The 17,734-nt window shown below is 41.6% G+C and overlaps 1 protein-coding gene across 2 annotated transcripts in view; it reads left to right on the top strand.

Annotated features, from left to right (window-relative positions):
• The window catches only part of pcp4a (Purkinje cell protein 4a), a 65,457-nt gene that overhangs the window by 31,125 nt on the left and 16,598 nt on the right, over window positions 1-17,734 (top strand). Inside the window, exons 1-2 of one of the 2 annotated variants that reach the window (XM_034177471.1) lie at window positions 6,269-6,274; window positions 13,436-13,442. The exons of the other annotated variant lie outside the window; for it this stretch is intronic. Of the exons in view, the coding sequence (XP_034033362.1) occupies window positions 6,273-6,274; window positions 13,436-13,442 (9 nt within the window). The 5' untranslated portion in view covers window positions 6,269-6,272. Of the gene's footprint in view, window positions 1-6,268; window positions 6,275-13,435; window positions 13,443-17,734 lie in introns of those variants that run through there. 2 annotated transcript variants of the gene reach the window in all.

Genomic DNA, 17,734 nt, shown 5'->3' with positions numbered 1-17,734 from the left:
TAAATCAATCTGCATCGCTATGTCTGAATCCTAAGTGCTCCTTCATCGCCTGTCTCATTTAGTCCTGACATCTTCACAGAAATTCCACAACACCTATCGTCACAGCGGACCCGGCGCCACGAGGGGGCGTTTGGGGGCGACGCCCCCTCACGTCATCACTCTCGCCCCCTCAGATGTGCGAGTTATCAAAAATAAAAATAAAAAAGAAAGAAAAAGAAATACTGCAAAATATAGCGCCTCGCAGTTTCGCAGAATTTTTAGTCCAATTTTGCTTTTGCTTTTTTTTTTTACAGCTTATTGTGTTCTGTGCCCTCATCAAGCAGGCTGGTGTTCTGTTGAGATGATGGGACACCTGTTGCGGCACCGCGAAGGGAGAGTACGCGCATTGTGTTCTGCGTGTCCTGCCTGTTTATAAGAATCTTCTTGCCCACAAGAAAAAAGAGCACCAACAACTACCCATAACTGTGTTCTTCACTCGGAAAAAGACACCTGCAGCGAGGAGTGAGTGGAAAAAGGCGCGACAGTGGCGCGGCACCATGATGAAGAGGTGCCATCAGAGGAACTGTGAAATACTGGTCAGTCACTATTAATAATTTCTTACGTGTCCAACCTCGTAGGTTGATCGTTCAAATTAGGGACCTCGTAGTACCATATTACCCCATTAGAGCGCTTCGCTCTCAGACTGCGGGCTTACTTGTAGTTCCTAGGGTTTGTAAGAGTAGAATGGGAGGCAGAGCCTTCAGCTTTCAGGCTCCTCTCCTGTGGAACCAGCTCCCAATTCAGATCAGGGAGACAGACACCCTCTCTACTTTTAAGATTAGGCTTAAAACTTTCCTTTTCGCTAACGCTTATAGTTAGGGCTGGATCAGGTGACCCTGGACCATCCCTTGGTTATGTTGCTTTAGACGTAGACTGTGGGGGGTTCCCATGATGCACTGTTTCTTTCTCTTTTTGCTCTGTATGCATCACTCTGCATTTAATCATTAGTGATCGATCTCTGCCCCCCTTCTCGGCATGTCTTTTTCCTGGTTCTTTCCCTCAGCCCCAACCAGTCTCAGCAGAAGACTGCCCCTCCCTGAGCCTGGTTCTGCTGGAGGTTTCTTCCTGTTAAAAGGGAGTTTTTCCTTCCCACTGTGGCCAAGTGCTTGCTCATAGGGGGTCGTTTTGACCGTTGGGGTTTTTCATAATTATTGTATGGCCTTGCCTTACAATGTGGAGCGCCTTGGGGCAACTGTTTGTTGTGATTTGGCGCTATATAAGAAAAAAGTTGATTGATTGATTGATTAAATTTGTTAGTTCTAAAAGCCATCATAATTATTTATAGGAAAACGTTCTATTTTTATTTCTCAAACAAATGTTTGGGCCTGAAAACAGGTTGGTCTTATTTTTCTACTAAGGTTTGAACTTTGAGAGTGTTTACACACGAGAGAAAAGTGAGAAAATGTTAATGCCTGTTTGAGAAAAGTGTGTAAAGTGTGTAGTGAGGGGTTTTACAGCCTTAAAACGTCTATAATAATTGTCAAAAATATCGCTGACTACTTTGCGGATTTCACCTATTGCGGGCTATTTTTGAAAGGTTTATCTTTGACCCGTTGTGTGACTGTCATGCCCAGTTGCGCTGTGTTTGCGCTTGTGATGGAGGGCTGTATGTGGGGTGAATCTACTGTCTTGTGTCGTTTCTCAGATCAGTTGTTGGTTTGGTTTTGTGGTATGCAGGAGATCACTTGACCAAGGGTCTATACGTTCAAATAATAATCAAAAAATACTGTCATCACTCTTTACTCTTACTTAGTCAGTCTCTTACAACGGTGTAGCCTAAATACACGAGCTTTCTATTTGCGCACCCAGTTCATTACGCACGCTCAGAGGCAGGTACCCTCCGGTGCGCACTTTTTTTGGGGGGGGGGGGGGGCGACCCCACCCCCTGTGATAAACTCATCGCCCACTTAATTTTTTTTTTTCTAGCGCCGGGCTTGCGTCACGGACACTGTTGCCAGATTTGGACTGCTCATCTTTGTTTTGACATTTGACCTCTTCTGTCAAAGTGAGTCAATAAAGATATTGTTTCACATTTTTGTGTGATAACTGCATTGGGGTGTTTCATTAAAATTTGCCAAAAAAATGCACAATTTGTCTCGTAACAAATTGTGCATTTTTTGGCACATTTTAATGAAAAAACTTACCACTTTGGATGTCATTTTGAATTTAAAACCCATGATTGAAATTATAAAGGCACAAATGGATTTATTTTGATCCCAAATCTTCATATCACTGAATATTTTTGAAAATTAAGCCCTTTGTATGTTGATTAATGCATTTGGAAGGAAAACAGTATTGCAGTATTGAGGCAACCATTTTGGACACCATCTTGAATATCTGGGTTGAAGGACAGTTTTTATTTTTGGGAACATCCTGATAGTGTTTAGGGGTCATCTAAGGAATTGAAAAAAGGAAGGACTTGTAGAGCAGCGTTGTAGTCTTACACACCTCTCTGCAGCTTCTCTCCCCCTGCCATCCCCTCATTACCCCATCCCCGTAGAGACGGTGCCTGCTCCCAGACCACCAATAACCAGCAAAAATCTATTTAAGCATAAAAATATTAGTTGGCTATGTACCACAGGCTTTTAAGGTGGCAGTAATTAAACCATTACTTAAAAAGCCATCACTTGACCCAGCTATCTTAGCTAATTATAGGCCAATCTCCAACCTTCCTTTTCTCTCAAAAATTCTTGAAAGGGTAGTTGTAAAACAGCTAACTGATCATCTGCAGAGGAATGGTCTATTTGAAGAGTTTCAGTCAGGTTTTAGAATTCATCATAGTACAGAAACAGCATTAGTGAAGGTTACAAATGATCTTCTTATGGCCTCGGACAGTGGACTCATCTCTGTGCTTGTTCTGTTAGACCTCAGTGCTGCTTTTGATACTGTTGACCATAAAATTTTATTACAGAGATTAGAGCATGCCATAGGTATTAAAGGCACTGCGCTGCGGTGGTTTGAATCATATTTGTCTAATAGATTACAATTTGTTCATGTAAATGGGGAATCTTCTTCACAGACTAAAGTTAATTATGGAGTTCCACAAGGTTCTGTGCTAGGACCAATTTTATTCACTTTATACATGCTTCCCTTAGGCAGTATTATTAGACGGTATTGCTTAAATTTTCATTGTTACGCAGATGATACCCAGCTTTATCTATCCATGAAGCCAGAGGACACACACCAATTAGCTAAACTGCAGGATTGTCTTACAGACATAAAGACATGGGTGACCTCTAATTTCCTGCTTTTAAACTCAGATAAAACTGAAGTTATTGTACTTGGCCCCACAAATCTTAGAAACATGGTGTCTAACGAGATCCTTACTCTGGATGGCATTACCCTGACCTCTAGTAATACTGTGAGAAATCTTGGAGTCATTTTTGATCAGGATATGTCATTCAAAGCGCATATTAAACAAATATGTAGGACTGCTTTTTTGCATTTACGCAATATCTCTAAAATCAGAAAGGTCTTGTCTCAGAGTGATGCTGAAAAACTAATTCATGCATTTATTTCCTCTAGGCTGGACTATTGTAATTCATTATTATCAGGTTGTCCTAAAAGTTCCCTAAAAAGCCTTCAGTTAATTCAAAATGCTGCAGCTAGAGTACTGACGGGGACTAGAAGGAGAGAGCATATCTCACCCATATTGGCCTCTCTTCATTGGCTTCCTGTTAATTCTAGAATAGAATTTAAAATTCTTCTTCTTACTTATAAGGTTTTGAATAATCAGGTCCCATCTTATCTTAGGGACCTCGTAGTACCATATCACCCCAATAGAGCGCTTCGCTCTCAGACTGCAGGCTTACTTGTAGTTCCTAGGGTTTGTAAGAGTAGAATGGGAGGCAGAGCCTTCAGCTTTCAGGCTCCTCTCCTGTGGAACCAGCTCCCAATTCAGATCAGGGAGACAGACACCCTCTCTACTTTTAAGATTAGGCTTAAAACTTTCCTTTTTGCTAAAGCTTATAGTTAGGGCTGGATCAGGTGACCCTGAACCATCCCTTAGTTATGCTGCTATAGACGTAGACTGCTGGGGGGTTCCCATGATGCACTGTTTCTTTCTCTTTTTGCTCTGTATGCACCACTCTGCATTTAATCATTAGTGATCGATCTCTGCTCCCCTCCACAGCATGTCTTTTTCCTGGTTCTCTCCCTCAGCCCCATCCAGTCCCAGCAGAAGACTGCCCCTCCCTGAGCCTGGTTCTGCTGGAGGTTTCTTCCTGTTAAAAGGGAGTTTTTCCTTCCCACTGTAGCCAAGTGCTTGCTCACAGGGGGTCGTTTTGACCGTTGGGGTTTTACATAATTATTGTATGGCCTTGCCTTACAATATAAAGCGCCTTGGGGCAACTGTTTGTTGTGATTTGGCGCTATATAAAAAAATTGATTGATTGATGTACACGCTCTACAAAAATGGACTAAGAGATAAAATATGGCTAAAAATAAAGGAGCTCAACGAAAACCTGAAAGCCTCAATAGTGAGCAGATATGGACTTACAGGACAAATACAGATCAAAGACAGCATTAGACAAGGAGGAGTCCTGTCAGTCATAATGTCCGCACTACTAATAGACGAAATAGGCAAAGAGATCCTGAATAGCAACCTTGGAATAGAGACAGGTACAGGGAAAAAAAAATAAGATGCCTACTATGGATGGACGACATAGCCCTCAAAGCAGAGATGGCCAAGGAAATGCAAATAATGCTAAAGATAACAAATGATCTGGCAAATAGGTACCACATAGAATTTGGCAAATACCTAGGGAAAATAATCAACAATAACAACAACCAAGCCGACCAGATAGAAGAAGCAAAAAAGAAAGCTGAAGGAGCCTTACAAACCATCCTACAAATAGCAGGAAGCCCGGACCTAAGAGGAATAGAGATGAGAGTTATCTGGCAACTAGTGGAATCATGCATAATCCCAATAATTGTGTATGCAGGAGAGTCAGTGGTAACAAAAAAGGAGGGGAAAATGAGGAACCAAATGTTGGACAATATAGTAAAACGGCTCCTAATACTACCAACAACAACACCGAGAGAAATCATGTATGCGGAAACAGGGCTCTGGGATATAGACCATATAATACAAAAAAACAAGGTCAACTTCCAAAAAAGGATAAATACAGTAGGATCAGACCTAATGAAAAGAATAATCAACAACAATAGTAAACCATGGAAAAGGGAAGTCAACAGGATTAAGGAAAAACTGCAGATAACGGATCAAACAAGCAAAGGAGATATAAAAAGGAAAATAGGCGAACAGCTAAAGAAGAATATCAAAGAACAAGGAGAGATCAAATCAAAGGTAAAACATTACATTGAAAACGTAAAAACGTTGGAAGTAGGAAAAAGGAAACCCTACCTGGACAAACTAAACAGGATGGAAGCGCATAGCATCATGATGGCAAGAACAAGAATGCTGGCAGTAAAATGCAACTATAGGAATAAATATGTCAATGTATCCTGTAGGTTCTGCAATGCTGAGGAGGAAACTCAAAAACATATACTAGAGGAATGCCAGCAAGTCAATAGGCAAGAATGCCCGAAAGTAACAACGGAGGATATCTTTGAAGAAGATACAACCAAATTAAGAGAAATTGCAAAAGCTCTTAACACGGATCGAGGAAAAGCTAAAACACTAATGTGCTGCTCCCCCCTCAGAACGGTAGGGGAGCCCCCAGCAGACCTGGGAACGCACACACGAGAAGAAGAAGAAGAAAAGATAAAACCATGTAACAATGAAAATAAATAAATACATATAGAAATAAATAACTGTTTCCTGTGAACACCTAGTGAGTAGCCTACTCTCGTTTAGGTTTTGAAGCCTTGTTTCTGAAGTGTTTTTGTGTGATGTGCACAATTTTCAGTATTTTGACTAATACTACCAGTCATTTACAAGCCTAGATAAACTTTTATTTTAAAAAAATCAGTCAGTTTTTGATTATTAACATTTACTTGTACTTTTACTTTCAATACTTGAGTACATTTAGTTTTACATTACTTGTCATACTTAAGTACAATAAATACTAGATACTTTAGGACTTTTACTTGAGTAGCATTTCAATCAGTGACTTGAACTTCTACCCAAGTCATTTTTTTAATGGGTATCTGCACTTTTACTTAAGTGTGATTTTCCGGTACTTTATACAACACTGATTCAGACAAAACTCCTCAAGGGGTTCTTTTATTTACCATCCAGAAATGAAAAAAAAAATGGCTCCATGGCAGCCATGTTCTTTAAGTGATGGGTCTGAATTTCAACAGGTGCCTTCCTCTATCCAATCCAGACCCATTGCAAAAATTTCAGATCGATACCTACAGGAACTTTTCAGTTATCTCCCAGAAACGAATGTTTATGAGACAGACAGGTGGAATACACATGTGAAGCCAATTAAAAACATTCCAGCTGTGATAAGACGGAGAAATAACAGGGCAGATTGTCGATTCAAGCTTTTTGTTTTATTCCACGTTTGAAATTCCGGAGGGTGCTTTTGAGTCTTTTGCTATGAATTCTGCTGACAGAGTGACAGTATCACCTCAGCTGCTCGTGACAATCATCACATTTAGAATTCATTATTTCTGTGTTTTTATGATAATGCTTCCTTCGTCTTTTCGCTTGATGTACATATTTAAAAAATATGCTGAAATTAGCAAAATAAAACATGCAGCAGAAAAGGGGCCTGTGTTTGGAGAATGTTAGAGTTATCCCCTTACACATTATGTGTGGAGTTATGCAAGTCTGACTGTATCCAGGCAGAGAGAGAGAAAATACCAGTGACAAAAGGTAGAAATCAGAGAAGCAGCAGCTTCACGTGAGATTATGATTATGTAATTGAATTTTCAGCCACTTCATCGTTGTAGGTCTTATGATGCTGTTCTGTTTTTAGTGACATTGTGAGGACACAGAGACTTGAGAACACGTGACACTGACTGTTTGATGACTTTTGACCTCTGACATCTAACAAAGTGATTAGAACACTCAGATTTTGACGGTTTGTCTGAGACTCTTTCTCTGATGGGATGTTGGCGTTCACATGCAGTTCCTCCTCGCTGCTGACTAATTTTTTTTTTTTAATCCACTTGTCCTGATCACGTGATATCTTTGATGTCAGAAGTCTGACATCATTGTCAGACTTCTGACATCAATGTCTCCTGTGCACCCAGGAGAACAGAAATCTATGCAATTATAGCTGATCAAGTTTCTCAGGTGTGGTGGCTCTACGAGGTCTGTGAGAAAAGTATCGGACCTTTTTATTTTTTTTCAAAAACTATATGGATTTGAATCACGTGCGATTACATCAGACAAGCTTGAACCCTTGTGGGCATGCAAGAGTTTTTTCACGCCTGTCGGTTGCATCATTCACCTGTGGGCAGGCTTTGAGTGAGCACTGGGCAACCCCTCCTGTCAGAATTCCTTTGTCTGAAAACTTGCTGAGAGACTGGCGCTTTGCTTGATCAAAATGTTTTCAGAACCTGTGAGGCAGATCAAAGTGGACACCATTCGAGAAATTCAGCTGGTTTTCGGTGAAAATTTTAACGGTTGATGAGAGATTATGGAGTGTTACTGTCGCTTTAAGGACTTCCCACGGAGCGGGACGTCGCACTGCGCTCGGAGGCGCCGTCGTCAGCCTGTTTCGAGCTGAAAACCTCCAAATTTAAGCCTCTGTTGACCCAGGACGTCGTGAGAGAACAGAGAACTTTCAGAAGAGGTCCAGCTGAATTTCTCGATCTGCCTCACAGGTTCTGAAAAAATTTTGATCAAGCAAAGCGCCAGTCTCTCAGGAAGAAGTCAGACAAAGGAATTCCGACGAAGGGGGGTGGACCACTCCTCACTCAAAGCCTGCCCACAGGCAAATGACGTAACCGACAGGCATGAAAAAACTCACGCATGCGCACGAGGGTTCAAGGTTGGATGATGTAATCGCACGTGATTCAAATCCATATAGTTTTTGAAAAAAATTAAAAAGGTACGTTATTTTTCTTGCAGACCTCATAATTTAGACAATGACCTCTCATTTGACCTTGATCTTAGGCTGACTTTGACAGGACCTGTGTTATTCACCTACTTTGATTTAAATTGCTCTTTATGTTCAGAGGTTATTGCAACTGACAGCAGTGATGGGCACAGCTACCCGAAAATTAGCTTCAATAACATTAGACTGCTAACTGAAAAGTTCACTTTTATCACGCTAAATCAATAAAGCGTGAAGCGCTTTAAGGCAACTCTGTTGTGATTTGGCGCTATATAAATGAAAAAATAAATAAATAAATAAATAAAATTTGCGGAAGTTACCGCTAACTTTTAGTATTGACTCGGTACACTGTCAGCTCCCGATAAGCCAGTTTTGAGTTTAAGCGCCACAGGGGCTGCTGGGTAAATTCAAAGGCAATCACAAACACAAAACAAACACATGAAAAATAAATATACAAAAAGTAAAACCCCAAACACTGTCACCATCTTTACCAAAAGCAGCAAATCACAGTCTTAGAAGTCACAGTTTATCTATGTCTTATATATATATAAAAAGCATTAATGGAGCTGCATTCATAAACATAAAACAAATGCACGAAAAAAATAAATAAAAATATGATGTTTGAGCTGCTTACCAGTGGTGGGCACAAATAACCAAAAAATTAACTTCGATAACAGATAATCAGATAACTGAAAAGTTATCTTCGATAAAGATAAAACAATAAACCACCCAAAAATGTATCGGAAGTTACAGATAACCGATAAATTCCAATATTATCTCTGGCACATTTACAACTACTAGTAAAACAAATTTAATAGCTTCTAGTAATATTAAAAATAGCAACAGACCCAAACATTGAGACCACACTTTTTTCTTTCAACATTCTGCCCCTGCTGGAAGCTCTTGTTTACTACAGTGCTCCCAGCACAGAAATACCCCGAGAGCAGCCATAAAGTCTATCAATTACAACGCTCCAGTCAGGCGGAGGTCTTGAAAATAAAGTCATGCTGAGTTATGGTTTTGATTTATAAATAACATTAATACCGATAGAATAACTCCATTAATGTCAATTCAGTCATTTGTACAAAGTTAAAATATAACATATATCTTTTAATGTTGAATAATGCGCTAATTCTGAGGTTTTGTAACAAACAGACAGATCGCAAAGGATTCTGGGTAAAAGTGCCTCTGCTAAACACTGATTGGTTCAGTCATTCATTATGTAAACCAACACATTAATGTGACGTCTGTTGTGTGTTGGTGCTTATAAATGTGTTTTTGTAAAATATTCCATTTTTTTATTTGTAAAAACAGGCATTTTTACAGAGCCCTGGAAGTGTCATCGCAAAATGTTTTGCATGTGGAGAGAATGTGCGCATATTTTATGATGTTGTAAAATGTGCTTTAAACTGTGCGAGATGATTTCTTGTATATTCATCCATGAATTGTTTTGTGAATTGTTCTGTAATTTATGTTTGTATCATGGCCCAAGCAGATGGTCACCCCTTTGAGTCTGGTCTGCTTGAGGTTTCTTCCTCAGAGGGAGTTTTTCCTTACCACTGTTGCTCTGGGGGTTGGTAAGGTTAGACCTTACCTGTGTGAAGCGCTTTGAGGCAACTCTGTTGTGATTTGGCGCTATATAAATGAAAATAAATTGAAATTGAATTGACCTTTGATCCTGACATGACATGTTGTGAGAGAACAGCCCACACAGTTTATCCACCATGTTTGACTCAACTTGCTGTTTGTGTTTTGAAGACATCGGTGTGAACAAACAGACAATGTGTCCATGACAACAGCCTCTTCCTGTTTGGAGAAGAGGCTAAATATGTCAGGGACCTTTTCAGCAGACTAATGTAGATTAACACGTGCTTTAACAACAGGTATTAAACTAGAACAGCACTTGCAGATCGCATACCTTCACCAACATTTTTTAAACTTTATGTTGACACTCTGCATTACCTTTTAAAAAAAAAAAACTTAATTTGGCGTTGTCATGGTGGTAACTTTTTAATCCACATCTATTTGTATTTTAGCTGGTTGGTTTTGATTGTTTGCAAGATTACACAAAAACCACTGAAATGATTTTGGTGAAACTTTGTGAAAGGGTGAGGTATGGTTGAAGGAGTAAACTGTGACCTCCTGGAGTGGATTCAGTTAAGGAACCAGAGAAAATGTTCTTCACTTTCTTTAAGTGAAAACATAAATAAACCAGAGCACCACGTCCTGAGAGCGCAAACCTCTGCCAACACAAGTTTACAATTCCACAAACTTTTACCTTGGAAAAAATTTTCAAGGTCAAAGTCCTGTTATTAGTGGCTTTTCATAAGCTAATGATTCTAATACAAACTAGAAGCACTCAGAGAGTGCAAACCTCCGCCAAGGCCATGGGGTCACTGACGCCATAACATCTACACACCGTAGAATCATTGAACCTAAAAAAGTCTAACAATGATGTTTGCTCAGTAGTAAAAAAAAGTTTAATCTGCTGTGACTGGATAGCATGTATCCTTAGCGCTTGGCATCACAGTTTATTGCAACTTGCACTTTTCCCAGAAGCTACTGTCATCTGAGTACTGATATTGATATTGCATGTGCTTACAGACAAAAACAAATAAGAGACAAAATTCAATTTATTATTCAACTAAACTGCAAACATATGAATTTTTTAACATTTATGAAACACTTCTCTAAACAAGGCCATAGGGTCACTGACCCTAAAGAGATTCCCTCCTTGGCACAGTGATCTATTTCTTTTTGTCTCTTTCTCTAAAATTGTATATAATAATCATTAGATTATTAATATATAAACAAAATAAATTTAAGAAATATTACAATTTGAAAACAAATGCACCTGAACGTGTTGACAGCTGCAACTGTTTAATGCTAACTTTTAACATTGAAAAGGCCATAGACATGCTAACACGTTAGCATCGGGATCTGGATCGTGATCCTGATCACCACTAAAATTTAATCACTTGTTCCTCTTGTCATTTCCAACCACTCCACAAAACTTCATCAAAATCCGTTCAAAACCCTTTGAGTTATCCTGCTGACAGAAAGACAGACAAACACGACTGAAAACATAACCTCCTTGGCAGAGGTAAATATAGATCAAAAGGGCTTTTCAATGTTAAAAAGAATCAAATATCTACTAAATCAACAATATGGATCAGATGTGGATCAAATTTAGTCTATTCATTGAGAGTGCCAGTTGTCACAAATGAGAGTGATTGAGATACTTTTGATTGAGATATAATGCAAAATGGACATCAATGTTAAGTTCAAATGGCCACAAAATCCACAATCTGGATCAGATCCAGTATCACAGACTGATTCCCCCTTCTGATTAGTCCCAATGCCTTCACTGCGCATGCGTCATTTCTGAGCATCAGCAGTGATTCACTGATTATCGCCTCGTTTCTGCTTAAAACTGCACTCCAGTCATCACCTGTCTCAGCGACAGATATCTGAAGCTTTTGTACAACAATCATTTCCACATAAATTCAGTATTATTTCATAAATCATAAAAGAGCAACATTGGCGCGTCTGAATCTGACTCTGTGAGTCTGACTCTCTACACCCAAAGGGAATAATGTGATTATTAACCATCAGATGACAAAGTAAAACCTCTTAAATCATCATAAAGTCAGTTTTAAGCACAAACGAGGCCATTTTAAGCAGAAATGAGGCGATAATGGGTGATCCCTGCTGATGCTCCGAAATGACACGAGCTGTGAAGGCAGGGGGAGCGATTTGTAGGGGAAACCGTTCAAGTCTGCCACACCGGATCAAACTTTGGCAGGCAACAGTGAGTGCCATAACACTTTCGAATATGAAAGAAATTGGATCTTATTTGCCCCTTGACCTTGAAAATGTAATCAGTTCTTGCCTATCAGGATATCAATCTTCAGTTATAAAAAAAAAACATAAAGATACATGAAAACTGTGGGCAAACAGGAGTGATAACATAACCTCCTCCAACTTCATTGGCGAACGTAATAAGAAAACTCCTTCCTTTCCTTTGGATGTTGCATTCTTCTTGCTCTCAATCTGCTACTCCATTAATTCTTAAAAAAAAAACTTATTTACACGAATGTTAAAAACACAAACACAGAGAGCATCTTTTATTTCCACAAATAATGTTTTGTAGCACTTCATGGCTGTGTGGAATTGCAGCCTGTGAATATTTTATATCTGAATGTGGAAAACAAATCCAAACGTGATCCGTGTGAGAACAACAACCTGAGGATGCAGAGGAGGAGAAGAAAGGATGAAACTGAAAGATTCATGTTGGAACACAATGATACAGAAAGCAACATCAGAACTTATTGGAGCCTCAGCGTGTTATTGATCCCGGCGTTGTGCATTTGTCTTGATTTGTGTCCTTGATGGAACACAGCAATATTGCGCTGCATCTGAAAACTGCACTGAAGTAATCACTCAGATATTATTGTTCCTCTGCTGCTCCTGTCCTGATGGGTGGAGGTGTGATGTATGGCGGCACTACTGCACGGCACCCATCGGACAGACCAACAGCCCGCGCGGTGTTCACAATCCCAGCGGCTTTGACTCGCTGTGAGTTCTCCGTGCAAACAGATGAGCAGATGGCCACACAGTTAACCACGTTTGTCCTCTGCTGGCTTCTGTAATGACACACAAAGTCGCAGAGTGGCGGCGTCTCTCTCCAACTTTTATTGTGCTCCACATGGAAACATCCAAACCATTTCACTGAGAGCACGGGATTAATATTTCAGGCTGCACTCAGTGAACTGGAGCAATCATCTCTGCAGGGTGGCGGAATGTCTGATATACAAAATTGAATGACATCTGCTCAGCAGCATGCATTATGCTCTTAAAATGGCTGAGATGTTGGACAGATGGGTGTAAAGTGGACACCAGAATGACATCTCTGCAGACTAAACCTCAGGGTGACTGACTGCAGGAAAACACATTTAGGGTTCTGGGGTAGCACTGCCCACTAGCCATGTAAGAATTTGGCTGTAGTCACTAAGAACTTTTTCATGGCCATACACAGTTCATATGAATTCCACACCAGGTGCAGTTATTGGGTAAAGCACTGTGAGAGTCATGTTCTTCAACTTCTCCAGTGCGTTCAACACCATTTGGCCTGATTTGCTCAGCAATAAGCTACGTGACATGAAAGTGGAGGCTCCACTGATGGCCTGGATTACCAACTACCTCACAGGCCGCCCACAGTATGTGAGGCTTCGGGACATTACATCCGACACCATCAGGAGCTGCATGGGGGCACCACAGGGAATGGTCCTGTCTTCCTTCCTGCTCACACTCTACACCTCAGACTTCAAGTTCTGGTCACAGTCCTGCCACCTGCAGATGTTTTCGGATGACTCTGCCATTGTGGGCTGCATCAGCAGTGACCAGGAGGCTGAGTACAGGAGTGTGGTGGACAGGTTTGTGGAGTGGTGTGGACTCAACCACCTGCAGCTCAACCTATCTAAGGGCCCTGTCCCACTGGAGAGAGGATTAATTGTGCATGAATAGAGTATACAAATTGCGGGCGTTCGTTGTGGTCTGCAACAAAAATGACAAATGTCCCAGTATGAATTACGGATATATTAATAATATGAGGTCTGTTAGAAAAGTATCCGACCTTATTATTTTTTTCAAAAACCATATGGATTTGAATCACGTGTGATTGCGTCAGACAAGCTTGAACCCTCATGCGCATGCGTGAGTTTTTTCATGCCTGTCAGTTGCTTCATTAGCCTGTGAGCAGGCTTTGAGTGAGGTGTAGTCCACCCCTCTCGTCTATTTTTTATTGCGAATAAATGTCTGAACGATTTGGATCTTTGCTGCATCAATTTTTTTCCAGAAACTGTAAGAGACCTCCAGGTGGACACCATTTGAAAAATTAATATGGCTTTCAGGGACGATTTTATGGGGATTAAACAGATTACGGGGTGTTACTGCCCCTTTAAGGACGGCCCACAACTGCTGAGAGCGCAGCGTGCTCCCAGCGCCAATGGACAGGCTGACACCCCGCACAAACAACCAGATCATTTCCAACGTGAAAGCTTTGTTGATCCGGGACCTCATCTGACTTTCACAAAAAGGCAGAAGATGTGGACATCAGCACTTTTTCCGGCACATTCCACCGTTACAGGAGGTTTTTTTCATGGAAAAAGAAGCCGAGGGACGCGCCACGGAGCCGTTCATTACGCGGGACAAAACCACCTCGGTGTTGGTCTCACAGGACGGCTTAAAGGTGGATTTCAGACGGATTCCGGTTGCTTTCCAGTCGTGTGAATATCCGATTGTGATTGTGCATGAGCTGAACATGCCAGAACATGTCCCGTGAGGCTTCATCACGGCGTTTCTTTTCGCCATGCAGCTCCGCCACGACGCGCGGAATTCCTCCGCCTTTGTTCCTCTTTCCATAACAAAAACTCCTGTAACAATGAAATGTGCCGTTCATTTCTAAACTGGATGTTGTCTTGATCCGGTATGTCCTCTGACTAGCACAGGAATTGTGAAAAGACATGGACATCAGCACTTTTTCCGGCACATTCCACCATTACAGGAGTTTTTTTTTTTTATGGAAAAAGAAGCCGAGGGACGCGCCACCGTGTACCTCTTGACGCGACACAAAACCACCTCGGTGTTGGTCTCTCAGGATGGCTTTCAGGTGGCTTTCAGACGGATTCCGGTTGCTTTTCTGTCATGTGAATATCCGAGAAATTGAGCTTGAGCTGGACAAGCCCCAACATGTCCTGTGAGGCTTTATCACGGCGTTTCTTTGCGCCGAGCGGCTGCACCACGACGCGCCGAACTCCTCCGCACTTCTGTCTTAATGTGCCGGAAAAAGTGCTGATGTCCACGTCTTTTCACAATTCCTGTGCTAGTCAGAGGACATACCGGATCAAGACAGCATCTAGTTTAGAAATGAATGGCACATTTCACTGTTACAGGAGTTTTTGTCATGGAAAGAGGAACAAAGGCGGAGGAATTCCACGCGTCGCGGCGGAGCTGCATGCGAAAAGAAACGCCGTGATGAAGCCTCACAGGACATGTTCTGGCATGTCCAGCTCATGCACAATCACAATCAGATATTCACACGACTGGAAAGCAACCGGAATCCGTCTGAAATCCACCTTTAAGCCGTCCTGTGAGACCAACACCGAGGTGGTTTTGTCCCACGTAATGAACGGCTCCGTGGCGCGTCCCTCGGCTTCTTTTTCCATGAAAAAAAAAACTCCTGTAACGGTGGAATGTGCCGGAAAAAGTGCTGATGTCCACATCTTCTGCCTTTTTGTGAAAGTCAGACGAGGTCCCGGATCAACAAAGCTTTCACATTGGAAATGATCTGGTTGTTTGTGCGGGGTGTCAGCCTGTCCATCGGCGCTGGGAGCGCACTGCGCTCTCAGCAGTTGTGGGCCGTCCTTAAAGGGGCAGTAACACCCCATAATCTGTTTAATCCCCATAAAATCGTCCCTGAAAGCCATATTAATTTTTCGAACGGTGTCCACCTGGAGGTCTCTTACAGTTTCTGGAAAAAATTGATGCAGCAAAGATCCAAATCGTTCAGACATTTATTCGCAATAAAAAATAGACGAGAGGGGTGGACCACACCTCACTCAAAGCCTGCTCACAGGCGAATGAAGCAACCGACAGGCATGAAAAAACTCACGCATGCGCACGAGGGTTCAAGCTTGGCTGACGCAATCACACGTGATTCAAATCCATATGGTTTTTGAAAAAAATAATAAGGTCGGATACTTTTCTAACAGACCTCGTATATAGCAAATATATGATGAACAGTCACGGTTATATAACACATGTAGTGAGGAAACTGATCCGACACATTGAGATTATCACGGCAGTATTACGGGTGTATTATGAATGCATCGCGCACGTGTTGCACGTGCATGGCATCTGCATTACAGTCATAAAAGAAGCGCACTCGGGCCGTCGGCATCACTATTCACACCAACAATACAGCCTCTGGAGCATTTGCTGGACTTGTACAAGTTGATCACAGAGTCATTGTTCATTTTGTCATGTGAGGGTTAACTGTTCATGAGTTTGGGGAGCGGGAGGGGGCAAGCTGCTCGGGTGTGAGATGGTGTTTTTTTTTTTTTTTTTTGAGTGAGTTATGGCTAAACACCAACTCTTCCTTTTGTTGGTGTTAAATAAAAGTCCTGGATTGCAGCAGCTACGTCTTTGTGGATTTACACATCCAGACCAGCACTGACTGGCAGGTATGTCGCTTTCTGCCACATATAGTACTTTGGGTTTGTGTGACGTGTTTGTTATGCATTCACAGAATGTCCGCAAAGCAGATGTAATAAAAACGCTTTATTTGTGGCCAGTTTGTATGCATTCACTACAACATATTTTAGTTTGTGATGTGGACATGATGGGCACGCAATATATCTGTTTTACACACTGTCCCAGTCCGCTGCCAAGCCGCAAATCTCCATCAGTTGCAGATATCAGCAGTTAACGGCAGATATACAGCACATAGAGTGAGTATGTATTGTGTATGAATTGAGTATGTATGGAGTATGTAAGGCGGATGTCATCCGCATTCAGATTTTTGAACAGCTCAAAAATCCTGGCTGTGGACACACGTGCCTCTGTGGATGATCACGGGCATGTTCAGATGACGGCCGACTCATACAGGCATGTTACACAGATATTGCGGATGTTTGGCGAATATGGGCCAATTCTGTGCGCAATCCATACGCAAATCCTCCTAAACACCAGTGGGACAGGGCCCTAATATGAAGGAGCTGGTGGTGGACTTCAGAAGATGGAAGACCCATCCGCCGAACCCAGTTACCATCAATGGAACTAGTGGACATTGTGGACTACTACAAGTACTTTGATGTCCACATAGTCAACAGACTGGACTGTAAACACAGATGCTATGTATAAGAAAAGTCAGAGCTGATTGTACTTCCTCTCGAGGCTCAGATCCTTCAATTTCTGCAGAAATATGTTGCAGATGTTTTACCACTCTGTGGTTTCCAGTGTCATCTTCTGCGCTGTAGTGTGCTGAGGCAGCAGGCTGAAGGCAGCTGAGACAAAGAGACTCAACAAGTTAATCAGGAGAGTTGGCTCTGTCCTTGGGGTTGAACTGGAGTCTGTGGTGGAGGTGTTAGCGAGGAGGATGTTGAGGAAACTGCTCAGCATCTGGGACAGCACCTCTATGCCACACTGACGTCCTGTCAGTGCATCTTTAGCCACAAACTGAAACCACGAGGTGCACCACAGAATACCACAGGAGGTCTTGCTACCTGTGGCAATCAGACTATATAATTCCTCCCCCGTCTGCAGGATGAATACATAATGAACAGTTATTCAGTTAGTCAGAGTTATGTGCAGTATTGTCAAACATCTTGTGCAAATGTCTTTTAAAAAAGCAAACATTGTTCACTATTTTGGTACGGTGGCAAAATCATTTCCTTCAGGATACATAAAGTTGATCTTATTCTCATCCCCTTTATGAAACTGTTAATTTATTATTTGGTTTTGTTAGCGAGCTAACCTAAGCTATCTATATATTAAAAGCCAAGTGGCCTCTGTGTGTGTGTGTACTTTGATCATGGAGAAACTGGGGTGAGATGACATTTGCCGTTTGGTATTCTGATGTATTTTGGGTCAAGGATGAACGCAGTGAAAACAGAAAGTTGATGGTACTAATATTGTTGGAGAAATTAGGGATATTAGGT

The sequence above is a fragment of the Thalassophryne amazonica genome, chromosome 9 (assembly GCF_902500255.1).
Source record: "Thalassophryne amazonica chromosome 9, fThaAma1.1, whole genome shotgun sequence".
In the NCBI taxonomy this organism is placed as follows: Eukaryota; Metazoa; Chordata; class Actinopteri; order Batrachoidiformes; family Batrachoididae; genus Thalassophryne; species Thalassophryne amazonica.
This window is presented reverse-complemented; position numbering and strand designations above follow the sequence as displayed.